Source organism: Camelus dromedarius, chromosome 8 (genome assembly GCF_036321535.1).
Source record: "Camelus dromedarius isolate mCamDro1 chromosome 8, mCamDro1.pat, whole genome shotgun sequence".
Classification (NCBI taxonomy): domain Eukaryota; kingdom Metazoa; phylum Chordata; class Mammalia; order Artiodactyla; family Camelidae; genus Camelus; species Camelus dromedarius.
Genome location: NC_087443.1, coordinates 7,943,082 through 7,969,646, shown reverse-complemented (window position 1 = coordinate 7,969,646; position 26,565 = coordinate 7,943,082). Strand labels below are relative to the sequence as shown.

The 26,565-nt window shown below is 41.7% G+C and overlaps 1 protein-coding gene across 1 annotated transcript in view; it reads left to right on the top strand.

Moving 5' to 3' along the window:
• PCNX2 (pecanex 2) overlaps positions 1 to 26,565 on the top strand; it is a 220,803-nt gene that overhangs the window by 15,670 nt on the left and 178,568 nt on the right. The window contains exons 5-8 of the mRNA XM_064488633.1: positions 743 to 2,023; positions 13,579 to 13,726; positions 13,864 to 14,009; positions 16,364 to 16,457. Coding sequence (XP_064344703.1) covers positions 743 to 2,023; positions 13,579 to 13,726; positions 13,864 to 14,009; positions 16,364 to 16,457 — 1,669 coding nt within the window. The remainder of the gene's footprint in view (positions 1 to 742; positions 2,024 to 13,578; positions 13,727 to 13,863; positions 14,010 to 16,363; positions 16,458 to 26,565) is intronic.

The window sequence follows — 26,565 nt, the reverse complement described above, 5'->3', positions numbered from 1 at the left end:
CACGTTTCCAACTCATAGGAAACCTGGAAGGATCTCTGAACCTCCCAGGCCAAGAGACTGCTGTCTTAACAGACCTGCCCACACTCAAGCGTCTTCTGGAATTCCTTATAAACGTCAAAGGTCACCCGACCAACAACATTCTGTTACTCTGCTGATTTTTAAGGTGCCGTTGCAGGGTTAAACGTTGTGCCCGAACTTAACATTTGTAAACAGTCGAGTCTTACCTTCCCCAGAATAGTGTATTTCTCACCTGACCAACCCTCCCTGCCAAGTAAAGGGCCCCAAAGCATTAAGTGTTAACTGCAGAGTTAGGGGAGGTGCCTCTTCTGTCCCCAGGTCGAGTTATTTGGAATCCCGAGCGAATGCTGCTCCATAGACCTAGGGCAGCGGTCCTTCCCCAAAAGCCTCCCCTACTTATTTCAAAGATGAGCATTTAATGACATTTGTGGCTGGTGTTTATTTTTATTTATTTATTTACTTTAAAGAAAAAGAAGGAAAGAGAGAAACATTTTATTAATTTTTTTCTCTGGGCCAGGGGTGGGTAATTAGGTTTATTTATTTATTTAATGGAGAGACTGGGAATTGAACCCAGGACCTTGTGCATGCTTAGCATGTGTTCTACCACTGAGCTGTACCCTGCCCCCTGGGTGTTATTGTTTCGTTTTGTTGTCCTTAGGCCTTGCTCTGGGACATTCTTCCTCCATTTGGGATGCTCATCAAGTTGCCCTTGTGTCTGTTTCAGGTGTCATTCTGTCGGAGGATCAGCCCGGAGCACCAGTGCCATCTACCTCACCTGGCATCAGAACGGAAAGCTTACCTGTTTCTAAAGCCAATGCGCAAGAAACCACGACCACACCGGCAAGGCCAGTGATGCCAGTCATGGCAGAACGGTGCATCGGTGATCAAGGGAAGGGACGGCCCCCTTTCCACCACAGATCCGAGGGTGGCTTAGTGGATAAAGAAGCCTTGAGGAAGTCACCACACCTGTCTCTGTCTCAGTACGACTTACTGGAGACCGATGTTTCTTTCCAGCCTTGGGGGAGTGAGAATTCAGTCCTGATGCCAGATCCTGGACATCACACCCGGGGCTCCATACGGGAGCATATGCAGAGCCAGGCGTCTCAGGACAGCCTGAGCAGCAGCTGCCCCCGGTGTGACACCGTTATCGCCAAACCTGTGCGGGATGCTGCGGCCGCTTCCCAGCAGGTAGACCGGCCCGTGAGCCAGGACGTGGACCACTCAGATAGTGAGGTCGCCGTCACTCTGATAGACACTTCTCAGCCTGGAGACCCGCTGAGTCTGCACGAACCCATTAAGATTGTCATCACCATGAGCAGTACCCAGAACTCCATGACAGATTTGGAGAGCTCGCTCCACCTGAAGGTGATTGGCACCGAGGGAACTGGTTTAGAGTCCGAGGCACAGCCAGCTACCCCAGGGGTGGCCGGTCCTCCAAACGTGGAGCAGATGAGAATTCCTGTCATCACTCTGGAGCTGTCTGAGGATGGAGGAGGAGGCATTGTGTGTCCTGAAGGCACTGGCGGGGACAGGACTCCAGAGAGACTGATGGCAGAACCCCCCTCCAATCAGTGTTCTGGCTATGAATCTGGGGAGGGGGGCAATGCCACCAAGGACTGCAGTCCTTCGCCAAGAGACCACAGTGCGACAACCCCTCCACCCACAACTAATGTGGTCTCGGACTCTCCGGGGGCGGTGGAAGGCCAGGCCACCCTCGACCCATCATCTTGTAGAACCGGCCATGAAAAGAGACACGCCCGGGTCCTCAGTGTAGACAGTGGAACAGATGTCTTGAGCAAAAGTTCCGCAGACATCATTACTGATAAAGAGAAAACTATACCAACTTCCAAATCTGACCTAGAGGCCAAGGAAGGACAAATGCCAAATGAATCCAACTTCCTGGAATTTGTCTCCCTGTTAGAATCAATTAATACTTCCAAAGGGGTGGCATCCGACCAACGGAGTGAGCCAGCAGAGCAGACCAAAGACAGCGGGCTTCTTGGAGGTACGATTCCACAGCACTTCTGTCCTGATGGTACAAAGATGGCGATGCGTTGCTTTGTTATCTGCCTTCTGGGATTTGATTTCGCAAACAGTGGGACAACTGTTGGGTAATTGTTTGCCGCTTGGTGTTGTCCCTGACATTGGTTGAGCGAGCTGATGCTAAGCTGTATATGAGTATCGATTGCAACTGGCTTCCTCCACCAGGAGATTTAAGGCATAGTCATGAAGATTTGGCTTCCCTAGAAAGCAGGAATATGTATTTCTAAGGAAATAAGCAAGTGTATTTTACCACCTTCAATAGATGCTGCTTCCTTTCTAGAATAGATGCATTCTGGGAAAACTGCCCGTAAAACAAATTTCTGTGAAATGAATCCACTTTTCTGTTGAATTCCGTTATGAAATCCATTACAAAATCCTGTAAGCATGATTTCCGAATTATCTCAAGCTATAAACATAATTATAACAAATACACAGCTCTTAATTTATGCCAGGCACTGTCCTAAGCACTTTACAAATATTAACAGGAGTGAACATCCATGGTGGTTTGTCTGAGAAGGTCCTCATTAACACTTGTTTTGCCAACATAATTGTTTTTCTAAATTTTTTGGGGGGTGCATAATTAGGTTTATTTCTGTATCTATTTATTTTTAATGTAGGCACTGGGGATTGAACCCAGGACCTTGTGCATGCTAAGCACACACTCTGCCACTGAGCTCTACCTTCCCCTCCACCAACATAATTGTTCATAGCACCACCTTTCACTCTCAAAAGTGTTCCCAGTTGGAACAATAAATTATATAGTTACTCTCATAGTCACTCATTTATCCTCCTATGTTTTGGGTCCTCTTAACTTTCCTTTCTGCAGATGGTTTTCACTAACTTTCCCAGGTTAGTCTAGTCTAGGAAGTACCAGAATGGAGCTTTGATCCTGGGCAGTCTTGCACCAGAGTCAATGCTTATGAATAATAAACTCTATTTCCTGTATGAATATAATATTCGTTTGGTTTCAGGTTGCTTCATATCTCTGGGCTCAGCCTCCTCACTGGCAAAGGATGTTCCGGGACTAGAGTTTTCACAAGGTCTTTTAACTTTGTGTCCACAGTTCTGTGGTTTTTGTGGACATGATTTCTGCGTAGATCCCTGATGAGACAGTGTCTGTGTGGTGGGATTGCTTGCAGGAAGTTGTGGTTCACATGGCACGCGGTTCATTTTCTTTGCTGTGGGTTGTAGCATTTTTGGTGCTAGGCTGTTCTCTGCTCCCCTGGACAGTCAGGGGCCCCTTTGGCTCCACACTGGCAGCTCAGCAATTTGCTCTTTTTAAAATTTTTTTTGTTTTCCTGATGCTCTGTCAGAAGGATTGCCCTGGTGGCTGACTGGTCCACTCTTGCCTAAAAATTCATTCCGTTTGAATATTTAAATTATATCAAGTGAATGTATTCTTCATTTTATTGTGTCTTGATCTCCAAGATTTTGCATATAGAGTAACAAGAACAGGAGAGATTCAATTAAACTTTTTAACAAACACATGCAGTACAAGAAGGCATTGGTTGCTTCAAGATACACATCTTTCTTTTTTTTTTTTATAGTTGGTTTACAATGCTGTGTTAATTTCTAGTGTGCAACATAGTGATTCAATTATATATATATTCCTTTTCATTATAGGCTATTACAAGTATTGAATATAGTTCCTTGTGCTATACAGTAGGACCTTGTTTATCTGTTTTATATATAATAGTTTGTATCTGCAAATCCATAACTCCTAATTTATCCCTTCTCACCCCTTTCCCCCTGGTAACCATAAGTTTGTTTTCTACATCTGTGATTCTGTTCCTGTTTTGTAAATAAGTTCATTTATGTTATGTTTTTAGATTCCACATATAAGTGATATCACATGATATTTTTCTTTCTCTTTCTGGCTTACCTCACTCACTTAGGAGATACACTTCTTTCTGATTTAAGATTTGGATGTTCACCACCTAATTAATATAAAGATTCATGCATCTAGACCAGCACTGTCTAATAGAACTTTCTGCAGCGATGGAATTATCCCATAGCTGCTGCCAGTACAGTAGCCACTAGCCACGTGTAGCTATTAAATACTTAAAATGGGATTGTGCAACTGAGAAATGGAATTTTTTATTTTATTGAATTTTACTCGATTTTAATAGCCACATATGGCTCCTGGCGACTGTATTGGACAGCACTGATCCAGACAATGTGTGTCTTCCCGCGAAGCTGTATGCATGGTGGACTGAGTGCTGGGCTTTAGAACCTGGTAGCCCAGGGCCAAGTTTTGGATTTGCAGTGCCAGCTGGGTGAGCTTGGGCAACTCACCAAATCCATCTGGGTCACAGTTTCTTCAATAAAGCAAGAACAATAATATGTTACAGATTTGCTCTGAGGAGTCAATTAGGAAAATATGTGCAAAGTCTTGCTACTTGATCCATCTCAGACTTCTACTCTGATTTCCCCCTCAGGCTATATGTGAGGTTTATTTGGTCTGTCTACTTAAGTTTCTGCTCTTAAATTTTGCAGCCAGCCACGTTCAATCAGAACAGCGTTAGATCAGAAACCTAGGGGGCGTGCAAAGAAGTGGAGATGCTATGAGGTTTGGTACAGAAAGGAACAGGCGTGGTTGTCGAGAGCCTGCAGGTACAGCAGGGAGAGAGGAGGTGGAGTGGATTATATGCCTATTCCAGGAAAGGACAGAAGTTTTCTGTTTAAATTTATTTATTTTTGATGGTGGGGGAGGTAGTTAGGTTTATTTATTTATTTATTTACTGGAGGGACTAGAGAGTGAACGCAGGACCGCATGCGTGCTAAGCACGCACTCTACCACTGAGCTATATCCTCCCCCCTTTGTTTACATTTTTTTTTAAATTATCAAACATCTGCTCTTCTTATTGTCCTATGATTTACCCGCCTCCCCCCCTATTTTTATTGAAGTTTAGTTGATTGGCAATATTATATTAGTTTCAGGTGTACAACAGAGTGATGCATAATTTTTAAAGATTATACTCCATTTATAGTTATTATAAAATATCGGGTAGGTTCCCTGTGCTGTACAATATATCCTTGTAGCTTATTTATTTTAAGCATAGTAATTTGTACCTCTTAATCCCCTACTCCTTTCTTGTCCCTCCCCTTCCCAGTGGTAACCTAACACTAATGTGTTCTCTCTATCTGTGAGTCTGTTTCTGTTTTGTTATATTCACTAGTTTAATTTTTTTTGATTCCATATATAAGTGATAACATACGGTATTTGTCTTTCTCTGTCTGACTTATTTCGCTAAGCATAATAGCTCCAAGTCCATCCATGTTGCTGCAAATGGCAAAATTTCATTCTTTTTATGACTAAATAGTCGTATTCCATTGTAAATATATATATATACCACATCTTCTTTATCCAGTCTTCTCCTGATGGACACTTAGGTTGCTTCCATTATCTTGGCTATTGCAGATAATGCTGCTATGAATATTGGGGTGCATGTATCTTTTCCAATTCGTGTTTTTGTTTTCTTCAGATGTATGCCCAGGAGTAGAATTGCTGGATCATATGGTAGTTCTATTTTTAGTTCTTTGAGGAACCTTCATACTGTTTTCCATAGTGGCTGCACCAGTTTACATTCCCACCAGCAGTGTAGGAGGGTTCTCTTTTCTCTACACTCTCACCAGCTTTTGTTATTTGTAGATTTTTTAATGATAGCCATTCTGAGGTGCGAGGTGACATTGTGGTTTCGATTTGCAGTTGCCTGATAATTAGCCATGTTGAGCATCTTTCCTGTGCCTGTTAGCTATCTGTATGTCTTCTTTGGAAAAATGTCTATTCAGGTCTTCTGCCCATTTTTTAATCAGGCTGTTTTTTTTTTTTTGATATTGGTTTGTATAAGTTGTTTATGTATTTTGGATATTAACCCCTTATCAATCATATCATTTGCAAATATTTTCTCCTATTGATTAGATTGTCATTTTGTTTTGACGATGGTTTCCTTTGCTGGACAAAAGTTTTTAAGTTTAAATAAGTCCCATTTGTTTATTTTTGCTTTTGTTCCCTTTGCCTCAGGAAGCAGGTCCAAACAATAATGCTACAGTTTCTGTCAGAGTGTTCTGCCTGTGTTTTCTTCTAGGAGTTTTTTTGTTTCTGATCTTATACTTAGGTCTTTAATCCATTTGGAGTTTATTTTTATACATGGTGTGAGGAAATGTTCTAATCTCATTCTTTTGCATGTAGTTGTCCAATTTTCCCAGCACTACTTGTTGAAAAGACTGTCTTTTCCCCATTGTATATTCTTGCCTCTTTTGTCATAATTGACCGTAAGTGCGTTGGTTTATTTTTGGGCTCTCTATTCTGTTCCATTGATCCGTCTGTCTGTTTTTGTGCCAGTACCATGCTGTTCTGATCACTGTAGCTTTGTAGTATATTCAGTCTGAAGTCAGGGAGTGTGATACTTCCAGCTTAGCTCTTTTTTCTCAAGATTGCTTTGGCTACTCAGGGTCCCCTGTGGTTCCATACAAGTTTTAGGATTATCTGTTCTAGTTCTGTGAAAAATGTTATGGATGTTTTGATAGCGATTGTATTAAATCTGTAGATTGTTTTGGGTAGTATGGACATCCAGCACTTGAGTGTGGGCTATCCTTCCATTTCTTTGTATCGTCTTCAGTTGCCTGTATCTTTTTTTTTTTTTTTTTTTTTTAGTTTTATAGATTTTTAGTTTATACATTTTTAGCTCTTTCACCTCCTTGTTTAAGTTTATTTCCAGGCATTTTTATTCTTTTTGATGTGATTCTTGCTTTCTCTTTCCGACAAATCATTATTAGTGTATAGAAAAGCAAAAGATTTCTGATAGTAATCTTGTATCCTGCAATTTTTCTGAATTCATCTATTAGTTCAAATAGTTTTTTGGTCGCGACTTCAGGGCTTTTATATATTGTTTCTTGTAATCTGCAAATAATGACAGTTTTCCTTTTTAACTTCTGATTTGCATGTCTTTTACTTCTTTTTTTGTGTAGGATTGCTGTGGCTAGGACCTCCAGGACTATGTTAAATAGAAGTGGCAAGAGTGGGCATCCTTGTCCTGTTCCTGATTTTAGAGGAAAAGCTTTCAGTCATAAACTTCTTTCTTAGAACTGCTGTTGCTGCATCTGATAGATTTTGGCAAGGTTTTAAATTTTCATTTGTCACAAAGTATTTTCTGATTTCCTCTTTGATTTCTTTATTTTATTCATAGCATGTTGCTTAGTCTCCTAGCGTTTTTTTTTTTTTTTTTCATTTTTTCTTTTTGTAATTGATTTCTGGTTTCACACTGTTGTGGTTGGAATGAATGTTTGATATAACTTCTGTTCTCTTAAGTTTGTTGAGTCTTGTTTTGTGGCCTAGCCTGTGATCTATCCTGGAGAACATTCCATGTGCACTTGAAAAAAATGTGTATTCTCCTGTTTTGGGATGTAATATCCTATAGATAGATATAGATATCTTACAGATACCCGACTGGTCTTATGTGTCATTTAAGACCACTGTTTCCTTATTGATTTTCTGTCTGGATGATTGACTGTCCATTGATTTAAGTGGACTGTTAAAATCCCTTACTATTATTGTATTGTTGTCAATTTCTCCCTTTATATCTGTTAATATTTACTGTTAATATTTATCTCTTATATCTGTTAATATTTCTTTACACATTTATGTGCTCCTGTAGTAGGTGCATATATGTTAACAAATGTTATATCCTCTTTTATTAAAATTAATCTTCTTATCATTATATAATGCCCTTCTTTGTTTTTTGTCACAGACTTTGTTTTAAAGTCTATCTTGTCTGATATGAGTATGGCCACTCCAGCTTTCTCATCATTTCCATTTGCATGGGCTATCTTTTTCCATCCCTTCTCTTTCAGTCTATGTGTGTCTTTACCTCTGAAGTGAGTCTTTTGTAAGCAGCATGTAGTTGGGTCTTGTCTTTTTTTCGTACAATCAGCCATCCTATATCTTTGATTTGAGCATTTAGTCCATTGACATTTAAAGTGATTATTGATAGATGTGTACTTTTTGCCATTTTCTTACTTGTTTTCCAGTTGTTTTTGTAGTTCTTCTCTGTTCTTTCCTTTGTCCTTTAGTCTCCTCCTCTGTGGTTTGGTTATCTGCTTTAGTGGTATGCTAGTGTTCCCTTCTAGTTTTTGTGTATCTATTGTAGGTTTTTGATTTGTGGTTGACCTATAACTATATCTGCTTGTTTTAAACTGATAGTCATTTAAGTTCAAACACATTCTAAAAGTTCTACATTTTTTACTCCCATCCCTGATGTTTTGTGTTTTTGATGTGATATTTTACATCTTCATGTTTATCCCTTAACTATTTATTGTAGTTACAGTTGATTTTACAGTTTTTGTCTTTTAATCTTTGTACTAATTTATTTAAGTGGTTTATCCACAGTCTTTACTATATATTTCCCTTTATAAATGAGGCTTTTCCTTTCCTATAAATGCTTTCTTCATCTTGTAGCCTTTTCTTTTCTACTAAAAGAAGACCCTTAAGCATTTCCTTTAGGGTAGGTTTAGTATTGTTGAACTCTTTCTTATTTTGCTTGCCTGAGAGGTTCTCTCTCCTTCAATTCTGAATGACAAACTTGCTGCATAGAGTCTCGTAGGTTTTAGCTTTTTCCCTTTTAGCACTTTATATACATCATGTGACTCCCTTCTGGCCTGCAAAGTGTCTGCAGAAAAATCAGCTGATAGCCTTACGGGGGTCTCCTTGTATGCGAGTCTTTGTTTTGCTCTTGCTGCCTTTAGAATTCTCTATCTTTAACTTTTCCATTTTAATTATGACATGTCTTGCTGTATGTCTGTTTGGGTTCATCTTGTTTGGGATGCTCTGCTTCCCAGGCCTGGATATCTGTTTCCTTCTTCAGGTTTGGGAAGTTTTCAGCTATACATTCATCAAATACATTTTAGACTCTTTTTCTCTGTTCTCTGTCTCTTCTCCTTCTAGGAACCCTATAATGTGAATGTTAGTTTGCTTGATATTGTCCCAGAGGTCCCTTAAACATTTCTTGTCTTTTAAAAATTTTCTTTTCTTTTTGTTTTTCTGATTGGGTGATGTCTATCCATTATTCTATCTTCTAGATCACTTACACGTTTATCTGTATCATCTACTCTGCTGTTAATTCCTTATGGTGTGTTTTTCATTTCAGTTTTTGTATTCTTTAGCTATGATGGTTCTTATTTATATTTTCTAGTTCTTCATTAAAATTATCACTGCTTTCTCCATTCTTTTCCCTAGTTCTGTTAGCATTCTTATTACTAATGCTCTGAAACTCTAATCTGGTAAATTATTTATCTCTGTTTCACTAGTTTGTTCAGGAGTTTTTTCTTCTTTTTCTTCTTTTTCATTTGAGACAAATTTCTCTGTCTTCTCATTTTGTTGAACTTTCTCTGTCTCTACGACATCAGGTGAAACAGTTACCTATCCCAGTCCTGAACACGTGTCCTTCCAGGTGTGAGAGCATCCCTGTGCAATCTGTGTGTGCCCAGTGGCTCTGGTGGGAGAGCTGGATCTGACGTGAGCATGAGTCATGACTTTCCACAGGGTGTTCTGGCAACTGTCACCATGGTGGCAGGTGGGACTGGAGATGGAGCGTCTAGAGCCAGAGCCAGGTGGCAGCCAGGGCTTCTCTTGTGCACGGTGACTGACACTTCCCTTTTAGAGGCAGGGTAGGGTCCCAAATGGCTGGAGCAGAAGCCTTGCGGGTTGGGTACAAACAAGCTGGTTTCATTTCTTTTAAGTGTGCACTCTCTTCGCTCCTAGCATCAGCACCTTGCCCTGGAGGGGAGTAGTGCTGGAGCAAGAGGGGAAGGGCTAGAGTGGGCGCTTTAATGTGGGTGACGCACGCCCTGGAGTGATCCCAACATGCCAGTCAGAGCTTGAGACAGCTCCTGACTTGCCTCCTTGAGAGCCAGCAATGGCCACCCTCATCGCCTTCCAGATGCCGTCCCAGGTCTAACCCATTTTCATCCCTCACACCTGAGTACTCTCCCCGGCGATGGCAGTCCTTGCCCTAGTGTGGAGCTGCACCGGAGCAAGAGGACTTGGAACATGTGCTCGGCATGTGCTAGGGCACGTGCTGTGGTGGCCAGGGCAAACCTCCAGAGTCCCGGGCAGTTCCGATCTGCTGCCTCCACCTTGTTTCAGGAGTAAGCGAGCATTTGTGCACTCTTCATGAGTGGAATCTAGGCTTCTTACAGCCCCACTCTCAGTCCCACTGCTATTCTAAGCAGCTAAGCAGACTTGTCTTCCTGGTGTCGGACCCCAGGGCTCAGGCACCCAATATGCAGTTAGAACCACTCACTCCCCAGGGAGGGTCTCCCAGTCTGTGCAGTCCCACCCTCTTTGTGTCCCCTCCCAGGGGCACAGGTCCTAGCCTGATCTCTCCTCTTCCCTTCCTACCCAACTCTGTGTGGGTCTTTCTTCCAGCCTTGGTTGTGCAGGAGTCAGTCTGCCAGTCTCCAGTTTGTTTTCAGTGGGAAGCCTTCCACATGGAGATGTGTTTTTGATGTGTTCAAGGGGGAGGTGAGCTCCACATCCTTCTACCCCTCCATTTTGGTCTCTTCTCCCCAGACGTTTTTAATGGAAGGATAAAAGAGAAGGACAATATGTCCTTTAATTCTGGGAAGGTAGTCAGTGTCAAAGGTGGCAAATTAGACGGTTTTTCAATGATGTCTTATATCTTTGAGATGGCTATTATCCCTTTGTTCCTCTGGCACTAAATAATAATTTATTACTTATTGTAATCTAAAAAGCCAGTTTTGGAGTACATTTATAAAACAATATGGGAGTGTTTGATAATGTTAACAGCCTAGGGAATGTCCCCTAATCCTCTTATTGCTTGAGAGTGAAACAGGATTAGAGCTTGGACATGATTGTAAAAGGATATGAAACTTCCAGTTTTCTCTGTGGTACTCTTATTTGCAACCCAGGTCATCTCCATAAAGGATTATGTTTAGGACTTGGAATATTCTAAAGTTCAAGGCTTTGGAAAACCACACACTTACCCACAGCCTTTAAAATCATGTTTTTGGTTTGTTTTGATCAGCTTCATATTTAATTTGGGAAATAAACAGAGACCACTCAAATGAGAAGAAGTAAGTAATTCAAAGTTTGCTAGAACAAGGGAGTTGGCCACCATCATCTGCATTTTGACAGAGACTCCAGGGAAAGCTTTGTAATGGAAAAAAGGAAGCCTTCAGGTGTGATTAGAGGCTGCTGGAGGCTGCTAGTTAGAGCATCCCACGTGATTGGTTAGATTGGTTAGGGGAGCATATTTAGCTTTCTCTGGTTGGTTGGATTTCTCTAGTTGGAAGTAAGGACAAAAATTAGGGAGACTGTCAGTTATTAATCAAGTCCTGGCCATTTGGGGATGATTGCTACAGGGGTTATTGTTTGGCTTCCTGAACCATTTGCTAGAAATAATGGCCAGACTTCCTGCAACTCTCATTTGTACGTAGTATATTGGGTTCCTGGACTGGTTGTTGTAGATAATGGCTTGGTTTTCTGGGCTGGTGCTGTAGATTGTGGGTCAGAGTTTAATTTTTAGATATATTGTCTGGCCATGGTCCATTTGTATGTTCAGTTTCTTCTGGACTTTCTAAGAAAATAATCATGAATGCATGTGGAGATGATTATTGAAGAATTGTGTGTAGTATAAAAAAATTGAAGCAACCTAAATGTGTAACAATAGGGGTCTAGTTTAATAAATTATAATATATTAATGTAATATTATCTAACTTCCATTTTTGGATGATGTAGAAGAATATCTAATGTCATTAAATATTTATAATACTTTAAGATAAATATAGCAGTTACAAAGCTACGTCTGTATTATGACTTAATTTTTGAAAAAAAATGATGCCTAGAAAAAATTACTGGTGTATTATGTATCAAATTGGCTCTGGTATCAGCATGGTGGGGTTAAGAGTAACTTAAATTCTCTTCCTTTTCTCTAGTTTTAAATTATATGCCATTAATGTGTACTATTTTTAGAAACAAAAAATTCCTATAAATGTGTATTTTTTTCTCTTTTTTTAAATTGAAGTATAGTCAGTTTACAATGTTGTATCAATTTCTGGAGTGCAGCATAATAGTTCAGTCATACATATACATGTATATATTCCTTTTCATAATCTTTTTCATTTAAATATGTATTTTTAAAGGGAAAAAGAAAAAAATAACCTGTAGGTTCACATAAGTAATGTGCCCATTTAAGAGAAGAAAAGACTAAGATATTAAGAGATGGGAACAAATGAGTCCATATATGTGTAGTTTGAGGAGGTTGAGCTGTCTAAACGTACCTTCCTGAAATTTTTATGCAATGTGATTACTGGCTAAAGCTATTTGTTATAATAGCACTTTTTCACCAGTGTGTTTCTTGAAAACTGTGAAAATTTCTATCTTGACAAGCTGTCAAATGACATGCAAACATTTTTGTACCAAAGAAATTCTGTTTCACAGATGCACTGGGAATATTTACCTTCAGGAGTCCCAGAGAAGCCAGCAATGTTTCTCTGATTACTCGGAGTCTAAGGATGAAAAACTTTGTTTTATACGTAATGATGTGATTTATAAAGCAGGGAGGCTAGTATGATCTCACTTTTTGGAGGCTGAGGCCGACCTTGCTGGTCTTTCTGAACGGCATGTCTTGAAAGAGCCTGTAGGTTCAAACTATTCAGCTGCGTTCAGACAAAAATTGACGCAGAAGAAGACAGCTCTGGGTATCATTGGTCGTGGGAATACAGTGGACACAGTGACCTTAAAAGTGGCTGCTGGGGTTTGTCCTCAGGCAAGGAAGGCTGACCTCCCAGGGCAGATTCCACTTTGCATAATGGTGTAAACTAAGACCCTTGTTTTTGTCCATTACTTAGAGAAGATTCTAAAAATTCAAAACCTCAATATGTACCTATCGATCTTGGAATGCTTGCTTACCTTTAAATATTCTTAGCGTAACGAGCAGGGGTAGGATCTCACTGAGTCCTCCATGGGACCAAGCATTTGGTTGTTCCCATTCAGCCAGATTGAATGAGCAGCTGCTTCATGAAGAGACCGATTCTACCGTTAGCTTGAGAATTTAGATTCTGAGATGGAGAAGGAAAGATTTATAAAGTTTTAAAATGGTAAATGGAACCCGACTGCAAAATAGCCAGGGTATTTATGTAAATTTTTTTCATTAGATGCTGTCCACTTATGAGTTATGAACCTTTCAGGCCTAAGTCATCTACATGGGTTATTTTCAGCTGGGTAAGCCGGTGGTCACTGGAGTTATTTCAAGGAAGTCCTTCAGTCCGTACTAGTAGGTGGTCTTTGTGAATGTCTTAAATAACATGTCTCTGATATATATGTACTTTCAAAAGTCTAATTAGTAAAATGAAAATTTATTTACTATATTCTGAATTCACAGGAGCAGTTTAGATTTTCTCTCTAGTCTTGCTTCAGTTTTGGTACCTTATTTTCAAGTATTTTCTCACTGATCTCTTGTTTTATATTATGTTAACACATAAAACCATGTTTTTCAGATGACCGTTCCCAGGAGAAAAAGGAGGAAATCTTGGAAAGTGAAAAGCCCAGTGGACACAGTGCTAAGCAAGGAAAATCAGACATACAAAGTCAAGACCACACCAGTACCAGCCCCAGGCTCACTGAGCCCACCAAGATCCCGACCCTGTAAGGATAACGTACTTACTTAGTTTCACGTTGGTGTGGAGAGTGAAACAGCCTCATTGACTGGCTGCTTCTTTTAATGCTTTGTTAAGGATAAGGAGGTGTTCCGGATTGCTTTTGAAACGTGTGTATATGTTAAGTTTCCAGGGCAACAGACAAAGACAGATAATCTACAGGGTAACTTCCCAACAAGATAGTTCTGTGTTGCAAGTCATCAGTGGGCCTGAAACGTCGGTGCAAGATGAGATGTCTGTGGATGCTATGCATGTCTTCATTGATGAACATGGTAAGTCTTTAGAGCTCTGTACTCACGAGGAAGACAGGGTGAGGCTGGCAGCTTTCGCAAAGTCCCACGTGGTCTCTTAACCTGAGGACAGTTTTCCCTGCTATCCGAAAGGAGAGCGGTCCTATGAAACCTTCCCTAAACTAGAATGATGTAAAGCAAAGAAGCGGTTACCTAAGGATGCACAAAATAAACCAGTGTAAGACACAGATGCTCCTGGACAGTTCAAAGCTGTAGCGACTTGATGCCATGATGCTGGGTGTAGTTCCCGGGGAGGGAGCTTAGGGGTACCGCTCTCACTGCGTGGGGTGTGCACTGGCTCTGTAACAGCGCCCTGCAAAACAGACACTGAATGCTGTTTTCACTTCTAGACTGATTTTGTAGAAGCAAAAATCATTTTGGGATTTCTTTTGGTTAGCAAACAAAGGTTTTTAAAATTGAAGTGTTGTAAAGTGAACTTTTGAAAAGCAGGGGATACCTGCACTGGACTTTGAAACAAGAAGACTTAATTCTTTTTTTGTATATATATTTTTATTGAAGTGTAGTCAGTTTACAATGTTGTGTCAGTTTCTGGTGTACAGCCCAATGCTTCAGTCATACATAAACATACATATATTCGTTTTCATATTCTTTTTCACCATAGGTTGCTACAAGATATTGAATATAGTTCCCTGTGCTATACAGTATGAACTTGTTTATCTATTTTATATGTATTAGTATCTGCAAATCTCAAACTCCCAATTTATCCCTTCCCACCCCTCATTTCTCACAGGTAAGTTCTTAGAACACAGTGTGCGCCCTCCTTCCTCAGGGCCTTTGCACATGTCATGTCCCTATGCCCACATTATGCTATTTATCCTTCAGATCTCAATTCTAAAGAAAGTTCTTCAGGAAAACTCTTCCTGGACTCCCCAGGCTTAGTCAGGTTCCTCTGCTTTTTTACTCTCTTAATGGCCTATCCTTTTCCTTCTCTGAGACTATTACAGCTTCTAATTGTTTACTGATATAATAATTTGATTACTGACGTTTTCCCCCTCACAATTGTAAACTTCAGGAAGGCAATGTCTAGCACCTAGTAAATATTTATTGAATATATGCTGAAAATATGACCTTGATATATTTTAATGCTATTATTATAAATTTTTAAAAAAATTTTAATGCTATTATTATCAATTTATAATGCTATCATTATAAAAAATAGTTAAAGTAAAAGAAAGAAAGAGAGAAAGAAAAGAAAGAAAGAGAAAGAGAAAGAAAAGAATCACTGAGTGCCAAGTTCAAGGTTCTGTGGATAAGCGGCATAGGTCCTAGTTTTTCTAGGATGAGTCTTGGGTTAAGTCCCTTATAGATCAATAAATGCTTGTTATTTTACTCTCGAAAGGATCCTGGTTTGGACAACAAATTACAGGTTACGCTGTCTATAGACCAGTAGTTTATAGTTTGAAGTGCTTTGGCATCTGTGGAAATACATGGTGACTTTTACACTACAAAGAAGAGCATTAGTACTTCTATGGAAGCCTCCAGACAGGCTGTGGTTGTCATTGTGAATGTCTCTCTTGGTGGGACAGCCTTCAAGTTGATGTCCAGCACTGCAGACTGCGTTGCCGCTGTTGGTAACAGACAAGGTTAATTACGCTCCCATGTCACCTGAAGAAGGTACTCCTAAAACCTCTTCTAGGGAGAGACCATTCACATTTACAAAGTGAACTGATTTTCACACCTCAATACCTTGAACCACATTAGCAGGCTAATTTAACTCCGCAGATTAATTCTGTCTCTTCCTTTTTCTCATTACTGGGCTGACACACCAGTCAGCCGCTATGCCGCTGTTCATCTGCAAACTCAAAGGTAGGGGTGGTCCCACCTGGTCAAAATCACACACTTAATAAGCCTCTTTTTGCACAGGATACCAAAATAACCAAAAAAATAAAAAACAAAAAACCCACCCTGTTACGGCATTCACAGATCATTCTAACACATGAAGAGTTTAAAAACATTTTTTTTTATTGAAGTGTAATTGATTTACAGTGTTAGTTTCAGGTGACACATGAAGAGATCATACAAACAATGCATTAAAAAGATTATTTAGAAGTGAATTAGCAATGGTGCAAATTAATCAGTCAAGAGCAATTAAGTAATAAGGAACTGAGTCAAACTTGTCTAGGCGTATTATCAGAGACATACATCAACATTATCTCAGGTTACACATTCTATGGAGAAGAACAAAGAATGGACCTCGATTACCAACAGTTGGTATTAAAATAGTCTAAAATGAGTTCCCTCTAACTGAAAAAAAGTACAAGCTGACATGATCATATACAAATAATTGTGTAATATTCTTTGCTGAAATTTTGCAGGGGAAATTAAATCCTGTTACTTAAAGTCTGGCAATCAGAAAGAAGGTCCTTTCCAGCATCACTCATCAAATTATGACGGCTTCTCTCACGCTCGGTGAGTGGGGCTTGTTTTCAGGTTTAGGGGTGTTGCTTTGCTTCGGGGCATGCAACTTACTCTGACTAAATGAGGTGAGGATGCTGGTGTTGAATGAATGTGCTGATCCGTCTGTAAGTGTCAAAGCATGTGGGGTTTGTGTGAAAGAAAAAGAAACTCTGATATGGTGGAATAATCAAAAAATAAACGGAACTGTTTTCATAGAAGCCACTTCCAAGAATATTCTATAGAATAGAACATGTAGGTATAAATAGACGGGACTCCATATAAACAATTATGCTCCCTTTGGGAGAGGCAGTGGTGCAGCTCAAGAATGTATTAAATTTGTTCCAAGGAGCGGACTAGAGATATAATCAGTTCTCAACTGCACTAATGAGGCAGGCTCTTTTGTAGATGGATGATCTGAACATCTTTTCTATTCTCCTTCAGAGTGCATCGAGTAACTTTCTTAATGACGTTAATTAAGTTGATATTGAATTAACTTGTGTATCCAGAGCATCCTTGGATTAATGGTGGTGCTCACTGGGCAAACTGTGTCTTATCAGTGGCAGACTGAATTCATCCTTTATCCTGGACTCCGAGATTCTTTGAGGATAACCCATCTGGATATGTCTCAGTTGCTTGCTCTGAGTGAGGAAGTAAATTTTTCATGTACATTTCTTTGTTTGTGTGCATATTTGTGGCTTTTGGGAAGACTTTCGTGGTGTAACGGAAATGCCTTAGGCTTCATGTCTGAAGAATATAAAAGGAGTTGTTGGAACTCTAATTCCAGACTCTGTGGTTCAGTGTTCCTTCCTAAGGTCAAAGTTTGCCTACCAGGGAAATTGAAGGGGGAGCCTCCAGTGTGAAAGTCTGTCCTTGTCCCTGCAAGCTGGCCTCCAGGTGGGATTCTGCTGTGTGCCAGCCTTTTAGCACATCCTCCTATCACCTTTGCTGCTTCTCACCTGCTCAGGAATGCTGGTGGCAGCCGTCATGGGAGATCCGATGGGTGCTGTAGGTGACAGCTCTCCCGGCCGCTCAGCTCCACCTGGGCCCCGACCCTGAAGCATCCTGCTTGTGGCCACAGTCAGTCCTGTGGGGAAACAGGCATGGTCTCTCCCTCCCCTGCGTGCCCTGCACTCCTCCTCTGTCTCCACTGGTACCCGCGTTCCCATCAAAACAGACAGAACAAAATCCTCCTTTTCCAGCCAAAACACGTGCAAAGCCCTCATGCACGTGGAGACCTCAGAGGCGAGGGACGCCTGGCATCCACATGTCCGCTCCAGCCTCCAGGAAGTTTGGTTACAGGGATGTGATGAATTGAATCAGTCTAAGGTGGCGGCTTCCTCCAGACAAAATGCTGAATGACTGGAGAACACAGCTTCAAAGCTGTCCTGCTAGTCTACAATCCTCCCTTGAAAGCAGTGGCATTTTTAAACGAAATTTGGAACAAATAGAAGCCTCTTCTTTTATCCCAGAATAAATTTACAAGACTTTTTCATTTTGATTTTCCTGGATAAATGTACTTCACTTTCCCCCTAGGGAAATACTTTAACTGCTTTTGCCTGTAATGCCAGTTAGAATAAGGCCACAGAGCCAGAGCCTGAGAAAACTAAAAATAGACAGTGTGCAGGTAAGAATTGAAGCGGGTGCGGATGGGGTTTTCAATAAGCCCCTCCTCCTCAGACCAGGCCTCCCCGAGAGACACCCATGCCCTCACCCTCTCCCCTAATTTCTCTCTCTTCATTAAATTTCCCCCAACTCTGGCTTTTTTTCATTTCCTCTGCATTTGCTTTCCCTGTGAGAGCTCTTTCCTGTTTAACCTGCCCTCCACTCTGAGGCCTGCTTCGGCTTAGATCTGCCGCAGCGCATTCATTCACTCTTGGCAAAAGAGCTTCGGGCGAGGGGAGGTTTGGGCCCTGCTGGTGTTGGAGGGATGGTGCAGAATGTCTTTGTGCTGAGCTTTCCTGTGAAGCCATGTGGCTTAGTGGAGAGTGTCAAGATGTCAGCCCCTTCCTAGATCTGCCTTTTCATGTCCAGGGAACCTTTAGACCTTTTCTGTTACACACGAGAGAAATCCAAGTCAAATGGGCTTCATCAAAATGGGAATCTGGGGCCGTGTGATGGAGGTGTCTTCACGGGTGTCGCTTCTCTTTCTCCGTCAGTCTCTCATTCGGCTGTCTTCCACCCTCAAACACATCCTGACCGTCAGAAGATGCCGGTAGTAGCCCCACTCCATGTCTTCCCTCTTCAAGTCCAGCGGGGAGCACACGCTCCTTTCCCATGAGCCCCAGTGTAAGTCTCATTGTGGGACTTCTTTGTTCTGACTGGGGCCACGAGCCCTGAGCCCAGTCACCAAGGCAGTACTTGGCTTGGGTCTGTGTGCATCCGCTGACCTGGCATTGCAGGTTCCTGCTGAGGAAGTAGTGGGGTGGCTCTTCAGAGGGGCATCTGGAGTAGGATGGATGGATGCTCGGCAGCAGAACTCAACAGATGACCCCAGAGGACTCTCTTTCCAGCAAAATGGCAATTCGATTAATTACTATGCTTCTTTAAAGAGAATAATGATCACGTTTTATAAAAGCAACTTTCTTTTAAAGAAAAACTTTGAGCAATGTCCCTAGTTGTCTCTTACATTTCTTGTTTTTTTTTTAATTGTCTTTTAAAAAAATTATTTATTTATTAATTGAAGTATAGTTGGTTTACAATGTTGTGTTAGTTTCTGGTGTACAGCATAGTGATTCAGTTATCCATATATATATTTCATATTCTTTTTCATTATAGGCTATTACAAGATTTTGAATATAGTTCCCTGTGCTGTCCAGTAGGACCTTGTTATTTATCTATTTTACATATATTAGTGTGTATCTAATAATCCCAAACTTCCAATTTATCCCTCCACCCTACCCCTGTCCTCCCTGGTAACCATAAGTTTGTTTCCTATGTCTGTGAGTCTGAGCCTGAGTCACATAGGTTTCTTGTACGTGAACATTCTGATGGACAGGGTCTTGGTCCACATGCTAAGAGCTAAGTCTTTGACAACCTACTCTTTCCAAAAGGGAATTTGACAAGGCGTTGGTCCTAAGAGTTCTAGGAAAGAACGCATAGCTTCTCTTTCTTGGGCTTAGAAAAATAAAATAATGTACACATTTGTATAGGCTATTATTGGAGAATATAACTGTCCTCAACACTGTCTGCTCTATCAAATAAGTTAGTCCTGTAGAGGGAACTTTGTTATAGATGTTGTGGTCATTCAGGACCGTGGACAGAGGGGATGGACAGTGCTTCCTGTCTGGTACAGGAGCACAAAACTTCACTCACTTCACTTAGCAAAATCACAGCATTGAAGCTGTTCCCCTGCTGTTCTGGAAAAGCAGATCTGGGGCTTCCATCTGTTTAATTCATGCTCAGGAAAATAGCTCAGTCCTGCGTAGAGTTGGATGAGCTTCTGGATCTAAACTGCTGTCTGACAGGCTGAGGGTGGATAGTCCCACAGTCTCACACTCCTCCCCAGACTCAGAGACGTTGAAAGCTGTGCCACCCATTCGTGGGAGGCTACTTCCTTTGGATTTGTAATAAGCCTTAGCTTCCATGGAAGCACATGATGGTTTGGGTATTGTTTGAATTAGCTGAATGAAAGAAAAACTGTGGTAAAATAGGTTGAAAGCAAGCAAGCTGGCTTAATTGAAATATGCTCATCCCTGCATTAGCATACCTGTGTGTGTGTGTGTGTGTGTGTGTGTGTGTGTGTGTGTGTGTGTGTGTGTGTGTGTAGGAGACCAGCACTCCTGTGTTGGTGCTACAGGTAAAGAACGCCATCAGAGCAGAACACAGCTGATCAAGGGCGTTGACAGCAGCTCAGGACTGTGTGACTTGGGTGGGCCAAGTCACTCACATCTTACACCTGTGTTCAGCTGTGCCTTGTCTTTCTCTGAGGAACAACATTTATGGCCTTCTCTGGCCCTGCAAGGGAACATTTTCTTATAATGATTCTGATGTCAGCAGCCATCACTAATGAAAGATGCATTATGCACTAAGCACCATGCTAAATGTGAAATTATCTTTTTTCATGTGCACAACATAATGGAGGTAGGTGATATTAGCTTCATTTTACAAAAAAGGAAACAGAGACTGGATGCCCAATGTCAGTAGCTAGGGGGCGGCCAATGGACACTTAAATCTCACCCTCTGCACATCTTCCCCACAGCAGGGGCCACAGCCTCAATGCCTTGGTGCCCAGGCAAGCTGTATAAGTAGGTGAAGCAGGCCCATGGCTGAATGGCAGGAGTGCTGGGTGCTGAGTCCTTTGGAAGGCATTTGTCCTGCCCCCAGAAGGCGGCTGCTTCTTGTTTTTTTCTCTTTGTATTTTTTTTTAAATTATAGTTGATTTATAATGTTGTGTCAGTTTCTAGTGTATAGCAAAGCGATTCAGTTTTTTTATATATATATGTATATATATATACACACACAGTCTTTTTCAGATTCTTTTCCATGGTATGTTATTATAAGTTATTAAATATAGTTCCCTGTGCTATATAGTAGGTCCTTGTGGTTTATCTATTTTAGGCACCGTAGTGTATATGTGTTAATCCCAAACTCCTAATGTATCTCTCCCACCCCTTTTCCCTTTGGTAACCATAAGTTTGTTTTCTATCTCTGTGAGTCTGTTCTTGCTTTGTAAATAAGTTAATTTGTATCATTTTTTAGATTCCAAATATAAGTGATATCATATGATATTTGTCGTTCTCTGTCTGACTTACCTTTTCACTAATAATAATAATAACAACAACAATAATAAACTAATGATAATCTCTAGGTCCATCCATATTGCTGCAAATGGCATTATTTCATTCTTTTTTATGGCTGAGTAGTATTCCATTGTATAAATATGCCACAGCTTCTTTATCCAGTCATCTGACAATGGACATTTGGGTTGCTTCCATGTCTTGGCTATTGTAAATAGTGCTGCTGTGGACATTGGGGTGCATGTGTCTTTCTGAATTATATTTTTATCCAGATGTCTGCCCAGGAGTGGGATTGCAGGATCATATGGTAGCTCTATTTTTAGTTCTTTCAGAAACCTCCATACTGTTCTCCATAGTGGCTGTACCAAACTGCATTCCCAGCAGCAGTGTAGAAGTTTCCCTTTTCTTCACACCCTCTCCAGCATTGATCTTCAGTGTGCTTATACCAGCTCAGGAAGCCTAGGTGACCAGATTTCCCAGTTTTTTTTTCTACAGAGAAATACCTGTTTCTTTGTAAAAATTTATTTTGTTTAATGTTGTCTATTTAAATTTTTTTTTTTTGAAACACCACAGACCACGGATGACAGGTGTGTGGTTGGCTGTGGCCGACTCTGCTCTGAAGTCTGGGCCTTCACCCAGTGCTCGACACCCACGTGGAGCAGCCCCCCACTAACACGTGTGCTCTCAGTGCGCCCTTCCATGGCCCCTGCTCCCTGAGCAGGCGCACAGGCAGCCTGCTCCTCCAGGCCCGCTTCACAGCCCCAGGCCTCTCCCCTCCTCTCCCTGAGGCCCGTGTAGCCCACCGCCAGCCCTTCCTCTTCCAGGCATCGACTCTTCTTTGCCTAGAACACCCTTCTCCACTTCTTCTTTCTGGAGTTCTTACCTTCAAAGCGCAGATTACCATCTGATCCTTTTATCCGTCTTTCCCTCATCAGCCCTACCGTGACAATGAACCCATCCCTCTGTGTTCATTCTCCCTGGTGCGGAAGACTCCCAGCTCTTCTTCTAGACTGTTCTTGTCTAAAGAAAAGTGGCCACGGCTGGGGTGCAAAGGCACCCTATACAGAGGTGATAAAGATAACCCTGTACAGATAGCCCTCACTTCACCGTCTGTAGGCAGATAGGTGGGCAGTAAATAGTGAATTGGATCACATGAATCATTGGAGATGACAAGGATTGCCCAGCCGGGGGTCTGGACAGCAAATGCCAGCTGGGCACTTAGGGACAGCAGGTGGGAGGCCGAACAGGAGGGGAGGAGGCGGACGGTGCTGGTGGAGCCTGGATGAGGAATTCACGCTTTGTTCTAATGGCAGCGGGAGTAACCAGACCTCTCTGCAGAGAGAAACAACCCAGCGAAAGTGAGATTATCAAAGCATCCTCAGATGGCTCCCTCCCCTTGGGATTGCTGGGGGAGGAAGAGTCAGAAGCAGTTGGCCTGGTCGACATATTGGACTACAGAACGTCCTCTTCTCTCCTTTCTAAGTGGGGAAAATGGGGGGGGGGGAACACCCTGCAAAATGCCTGTCTTGAACCACTTTCTGTAGAAATCGAAATTGAGTCTCAAATAAGACCTCCCAGTCCTCTGTTCCACTCAGCCATGAGGAAATGATTCTCTCTGTCCCTGTGAAAGGGGACTGTGATGGAAACTCACCACCTTGAGCTCCACCCTTCCCTGACCTCAGAGGGGTCACGTCTCACGGCCTGAACTTGCACTTTCGTCTTGGACTGTCCCGATGCTAGTGCCTGCGCTGAGCGTGACTTTTGGGTCGATAGGGAGCAACTTACTTAACTGTCTGAAGCGTCTGTTTCCTAATCCATGAATGGAAGTAATATCAGTGATGAGTTTAAGGGACGGCTTTAAAAACTAAATTTAATAGTATATACGGAGCTTAGGACAGTACCTGTTACAGAAGACACCGAGAAAATGTCAGTGGTCATTACTGTCTCCAAGCAGTAGGACAGTGGCGAAATTCACTACGACTTTATACAGCAAAAGAGCCAGACTTCAGGCCAGGGGAAGCTTTTCCTCTGGCACTTTTATGGGCCACTTTATGAGCTTTTAAGGTGGTTAAGTACTCCGTATTCTCCCTGTCAACCGGTTGTAGAGAAAGTACTTTACTGTTATATCCGTGGCTTTTAATGCCATTAACTTTAGAGTTCCACTGTAATAAACATAAACTTTGATTCTGAACTTGGAAGCGTTCCTAGTTGGGGCTGTTTCTAAGCCCTTCAGCCATGCAAGATATTGGAAAAGCAGCAGCTTTTTCCCTGGAAGGCGACTTCCATGGCTGGGATTGCCTCCAACTAAGCCATTAAACCACCAATTCTCATTATTGGCAAGAAGGCCGTTCCTCTTTGCCATTGGTAAGCCTGGTGGCCCTGTGACAGCTTTATGTCCCTGACTCCCAAGTATGAATAGGGAACTGTTTGCAGTGTAACTTCCATGTCTCTTTGGGGATTCCTGGAGGAAACCAGGAGAGGAAACAAGTTTCCCTCCTTGACCCCACTGGTCATTGTGGGAACCAACACATTTCTCATTAACCGCCAAAGACAGACAAGCAGCTTTTTTCGGGTGTGCGATAACTTGCCATAAAGCGGGTATCTTTGGTAACATTATCTCATGCAGTTCTGCTTTCCCCAGAAACTAGAATAAGGGAACTGTGGCTTGAATTCAGAATTTAGAATGGCTACTTAAAAACTGTTTCAGAGGATAAATTCATGTCCTAGGACACAGGATTGATTCAGTAGCTCAGAGCCCAATCTGAGCTCATCTACCTGGAAAATCAAAGTTCAAGTAGACTGTCTGCCTAGGAAGTGGGGGGTGACCCTGCCTACAAGTGGAAGTGTGTTTTGAGTCCAAAGGGTTCACTACAGAGTGGACTTTTGTTTTTACCCCTGGAGGGCTTGTAATTAAAGCTTGATAGTTTCTGTTCTTTGTTCAACCAAGATTTACATTTCTTTTGTCTATAAATTCTTCCAAGTAACATAGCAGAGCTTTCTTCTGCTTCAGTATGAATCCGCCTTTTCTAGTGTCACAAGCAAGCGAGCATGAAAATGCATACAAAATATGTATCGTCTGCTCCCCAGTGAGACCCCATGGAAGGACGTAGTATTTACGTTCATTCTGAGTCTGCATTACTCCTGAAGCTGGCTTGGTAGTCCACTGAATGGAAGGCTCATTCTGGAGCAAATTAGTTTACAGGATTTTTATTGGGGATTTTGGTACCTCATCTTGTTTTTATTTAACAAGTAGAATAGATTACGTGGGTAATCATCTATTTATGCATCTGGATTCACTTATTTTTTGGCTTTTGTTTGTTTACGAATCATTGAAGTATGTATCAAAACAGCTGTTGTTCTGGTTGTAAATTAGGCTTATTTAGAAGTCCTAAACTTCTAAACCCATTATGTGCTACACTCCGAAGGTAGACTGAAGCCCTGTACTTAATCTTTATTGCCTTCTCAGAATTCTTACTCTTTTGTTGACATTGTTACGATTAGCCTGTCTGACCTTTGTCTCAATAAAGCCTCCCTTACTTACTGAGATCAACTCCCAGGAAAGCCTTTAAAGTCACAGTGCTTAAGTCCGTACCTGGATCCCAAAGACGGCAGGCAGGCAATAAGGTTGTAAAAAATAATCACCTCTTGTAGATTCTTGGCTTTATGTTAGTTTGGAATACCTGAGTCAGAATGTGGGGCGCTGACATTAGTCAATAAGGCATTCAAAATGTAGAGTAAAATGTTGTGAATTCTCCCCACATCAGACATGTTCAGTCCTGTGTCTCATTCAAGCACAAGTTGCAAATGTCAACTCCAAGGATAAATATTCGAGAATATGTGCATAGTGGCATCATTCTGTTGACTTGAACGACAGAGTTATGGGTTACTGCTTTAAGTGGAAAATCTTGGGGGTGCTTGGTGGAAGAGATCTGGGAAAAGCAGATGATCATCCAGGGTTTTGCCTCTGAAGAGTTCCTGCTTTTCCACATTCCTCCTCTCTTTTATGTTTTTAGTTGTTACCCTCTGACCCTTTCACTGTAGTCCTTATTTTGTTTTCTTAGACACATGAGAGAGATGAAATTTTCATCTAGACACAGAGTCGTAAGGATGGAAGGTTTAGGAGGTTGACTCTAGAAAGACTTCTGTTCTCTGAGGCACCTTCTCTGGAGTGAGATTCTGTTCCTGTGGTCACAGACCCGCCGGCCACACGGTGGCAGTCAGACCCTGTGCTGGAGGCCCTGTTCCACTCTGCTGTTCCCTTTTCCCCCAATGCACAGACGAATTTTACTGTCATATCAAAGAAGAGTTGTTTGCAGACTTTAAGACAAGAATCCCTGTTAAAATTCTAAATACCAGGTTATAGTTTCCAAAGCAGTGCTGCTTAATTTGACCATCCCACTTACTAAAGATGTCGCTGTGACTTTCATTTCTAGGCTGCCCCTCTGGGTGGTGGGTTCCCGAGACCTCAGAGGAAGCTTGGAAGACAAGGAAAGGGAGGCAGAAAAAGAGAGGCCATCTCCTTCAGGCTGGTGGCTATACGTTTTGAAATCTGGGGAAGATGAAGAATTTCAGGAATTTCAGGAATCTCTTTCCACATCAGTCGGAAAATGTAGAAGCCCACATGTTTCTATTATTTGTTACCTGTAGAAGCTTGGATGACAGGAAACCTGGGGCGCACAATACTGTGCAATAGTGTCCGTGTGACTTTGAGCCCCAACTCTGTCCACGTGGAGGTGCACCATCCTGGCGCCGGGAAAGATTCTATCCGCTGGTCTGTCTTTATTTCCTTCCTAGTGGCTGCTCTTCAGGTGGTTTCCGCCATGAATCACTATTTCTGCACTTGCTCTGAGCTCAATCTAGTTTAAATAAATCTAGCTATGGTATGGTTCTGAACCAAACTAGTTTACCCTGCTGAGCCAGAGAGAAGGAAAATCAAGGCCAGATGTGCAAGTCTCGCTCTGTTACAGTTCAGAGGGTAATTACTGCGGGTTTAGAATATTTCCATTTCCATTGCTGTTTTACAGGAGGAAGCATCTCCTGGAACTTAGCACTTTCACATGATACTCAGTAATACGGGGGTGGGCGAGGGGGAGGGAGTCTCTGGCCTTAGGTTAGTAAAATAGAGACTTTCCAGCCCATTATGCAGCCCACAGTCCAGAATGCAAGAACAAGCAGCCGAGAGTCTGAAAAGAGATGCAAGGAAAGAGAGTATTGCTCAGTGTTAGAGCGCGTGCTTAGCACGCACGAGGTCCTGGGTTCAATCCCCAGTCCCTCCTCTAAAAATAAATAAGTAAACCTAATTACCACCACCCCCTCAAAGAAAAACAAAACAAAAAAAAATTTAAAAGAAAAGAGAGATATAAGTAAAGGAAGGTGGGCAGGAA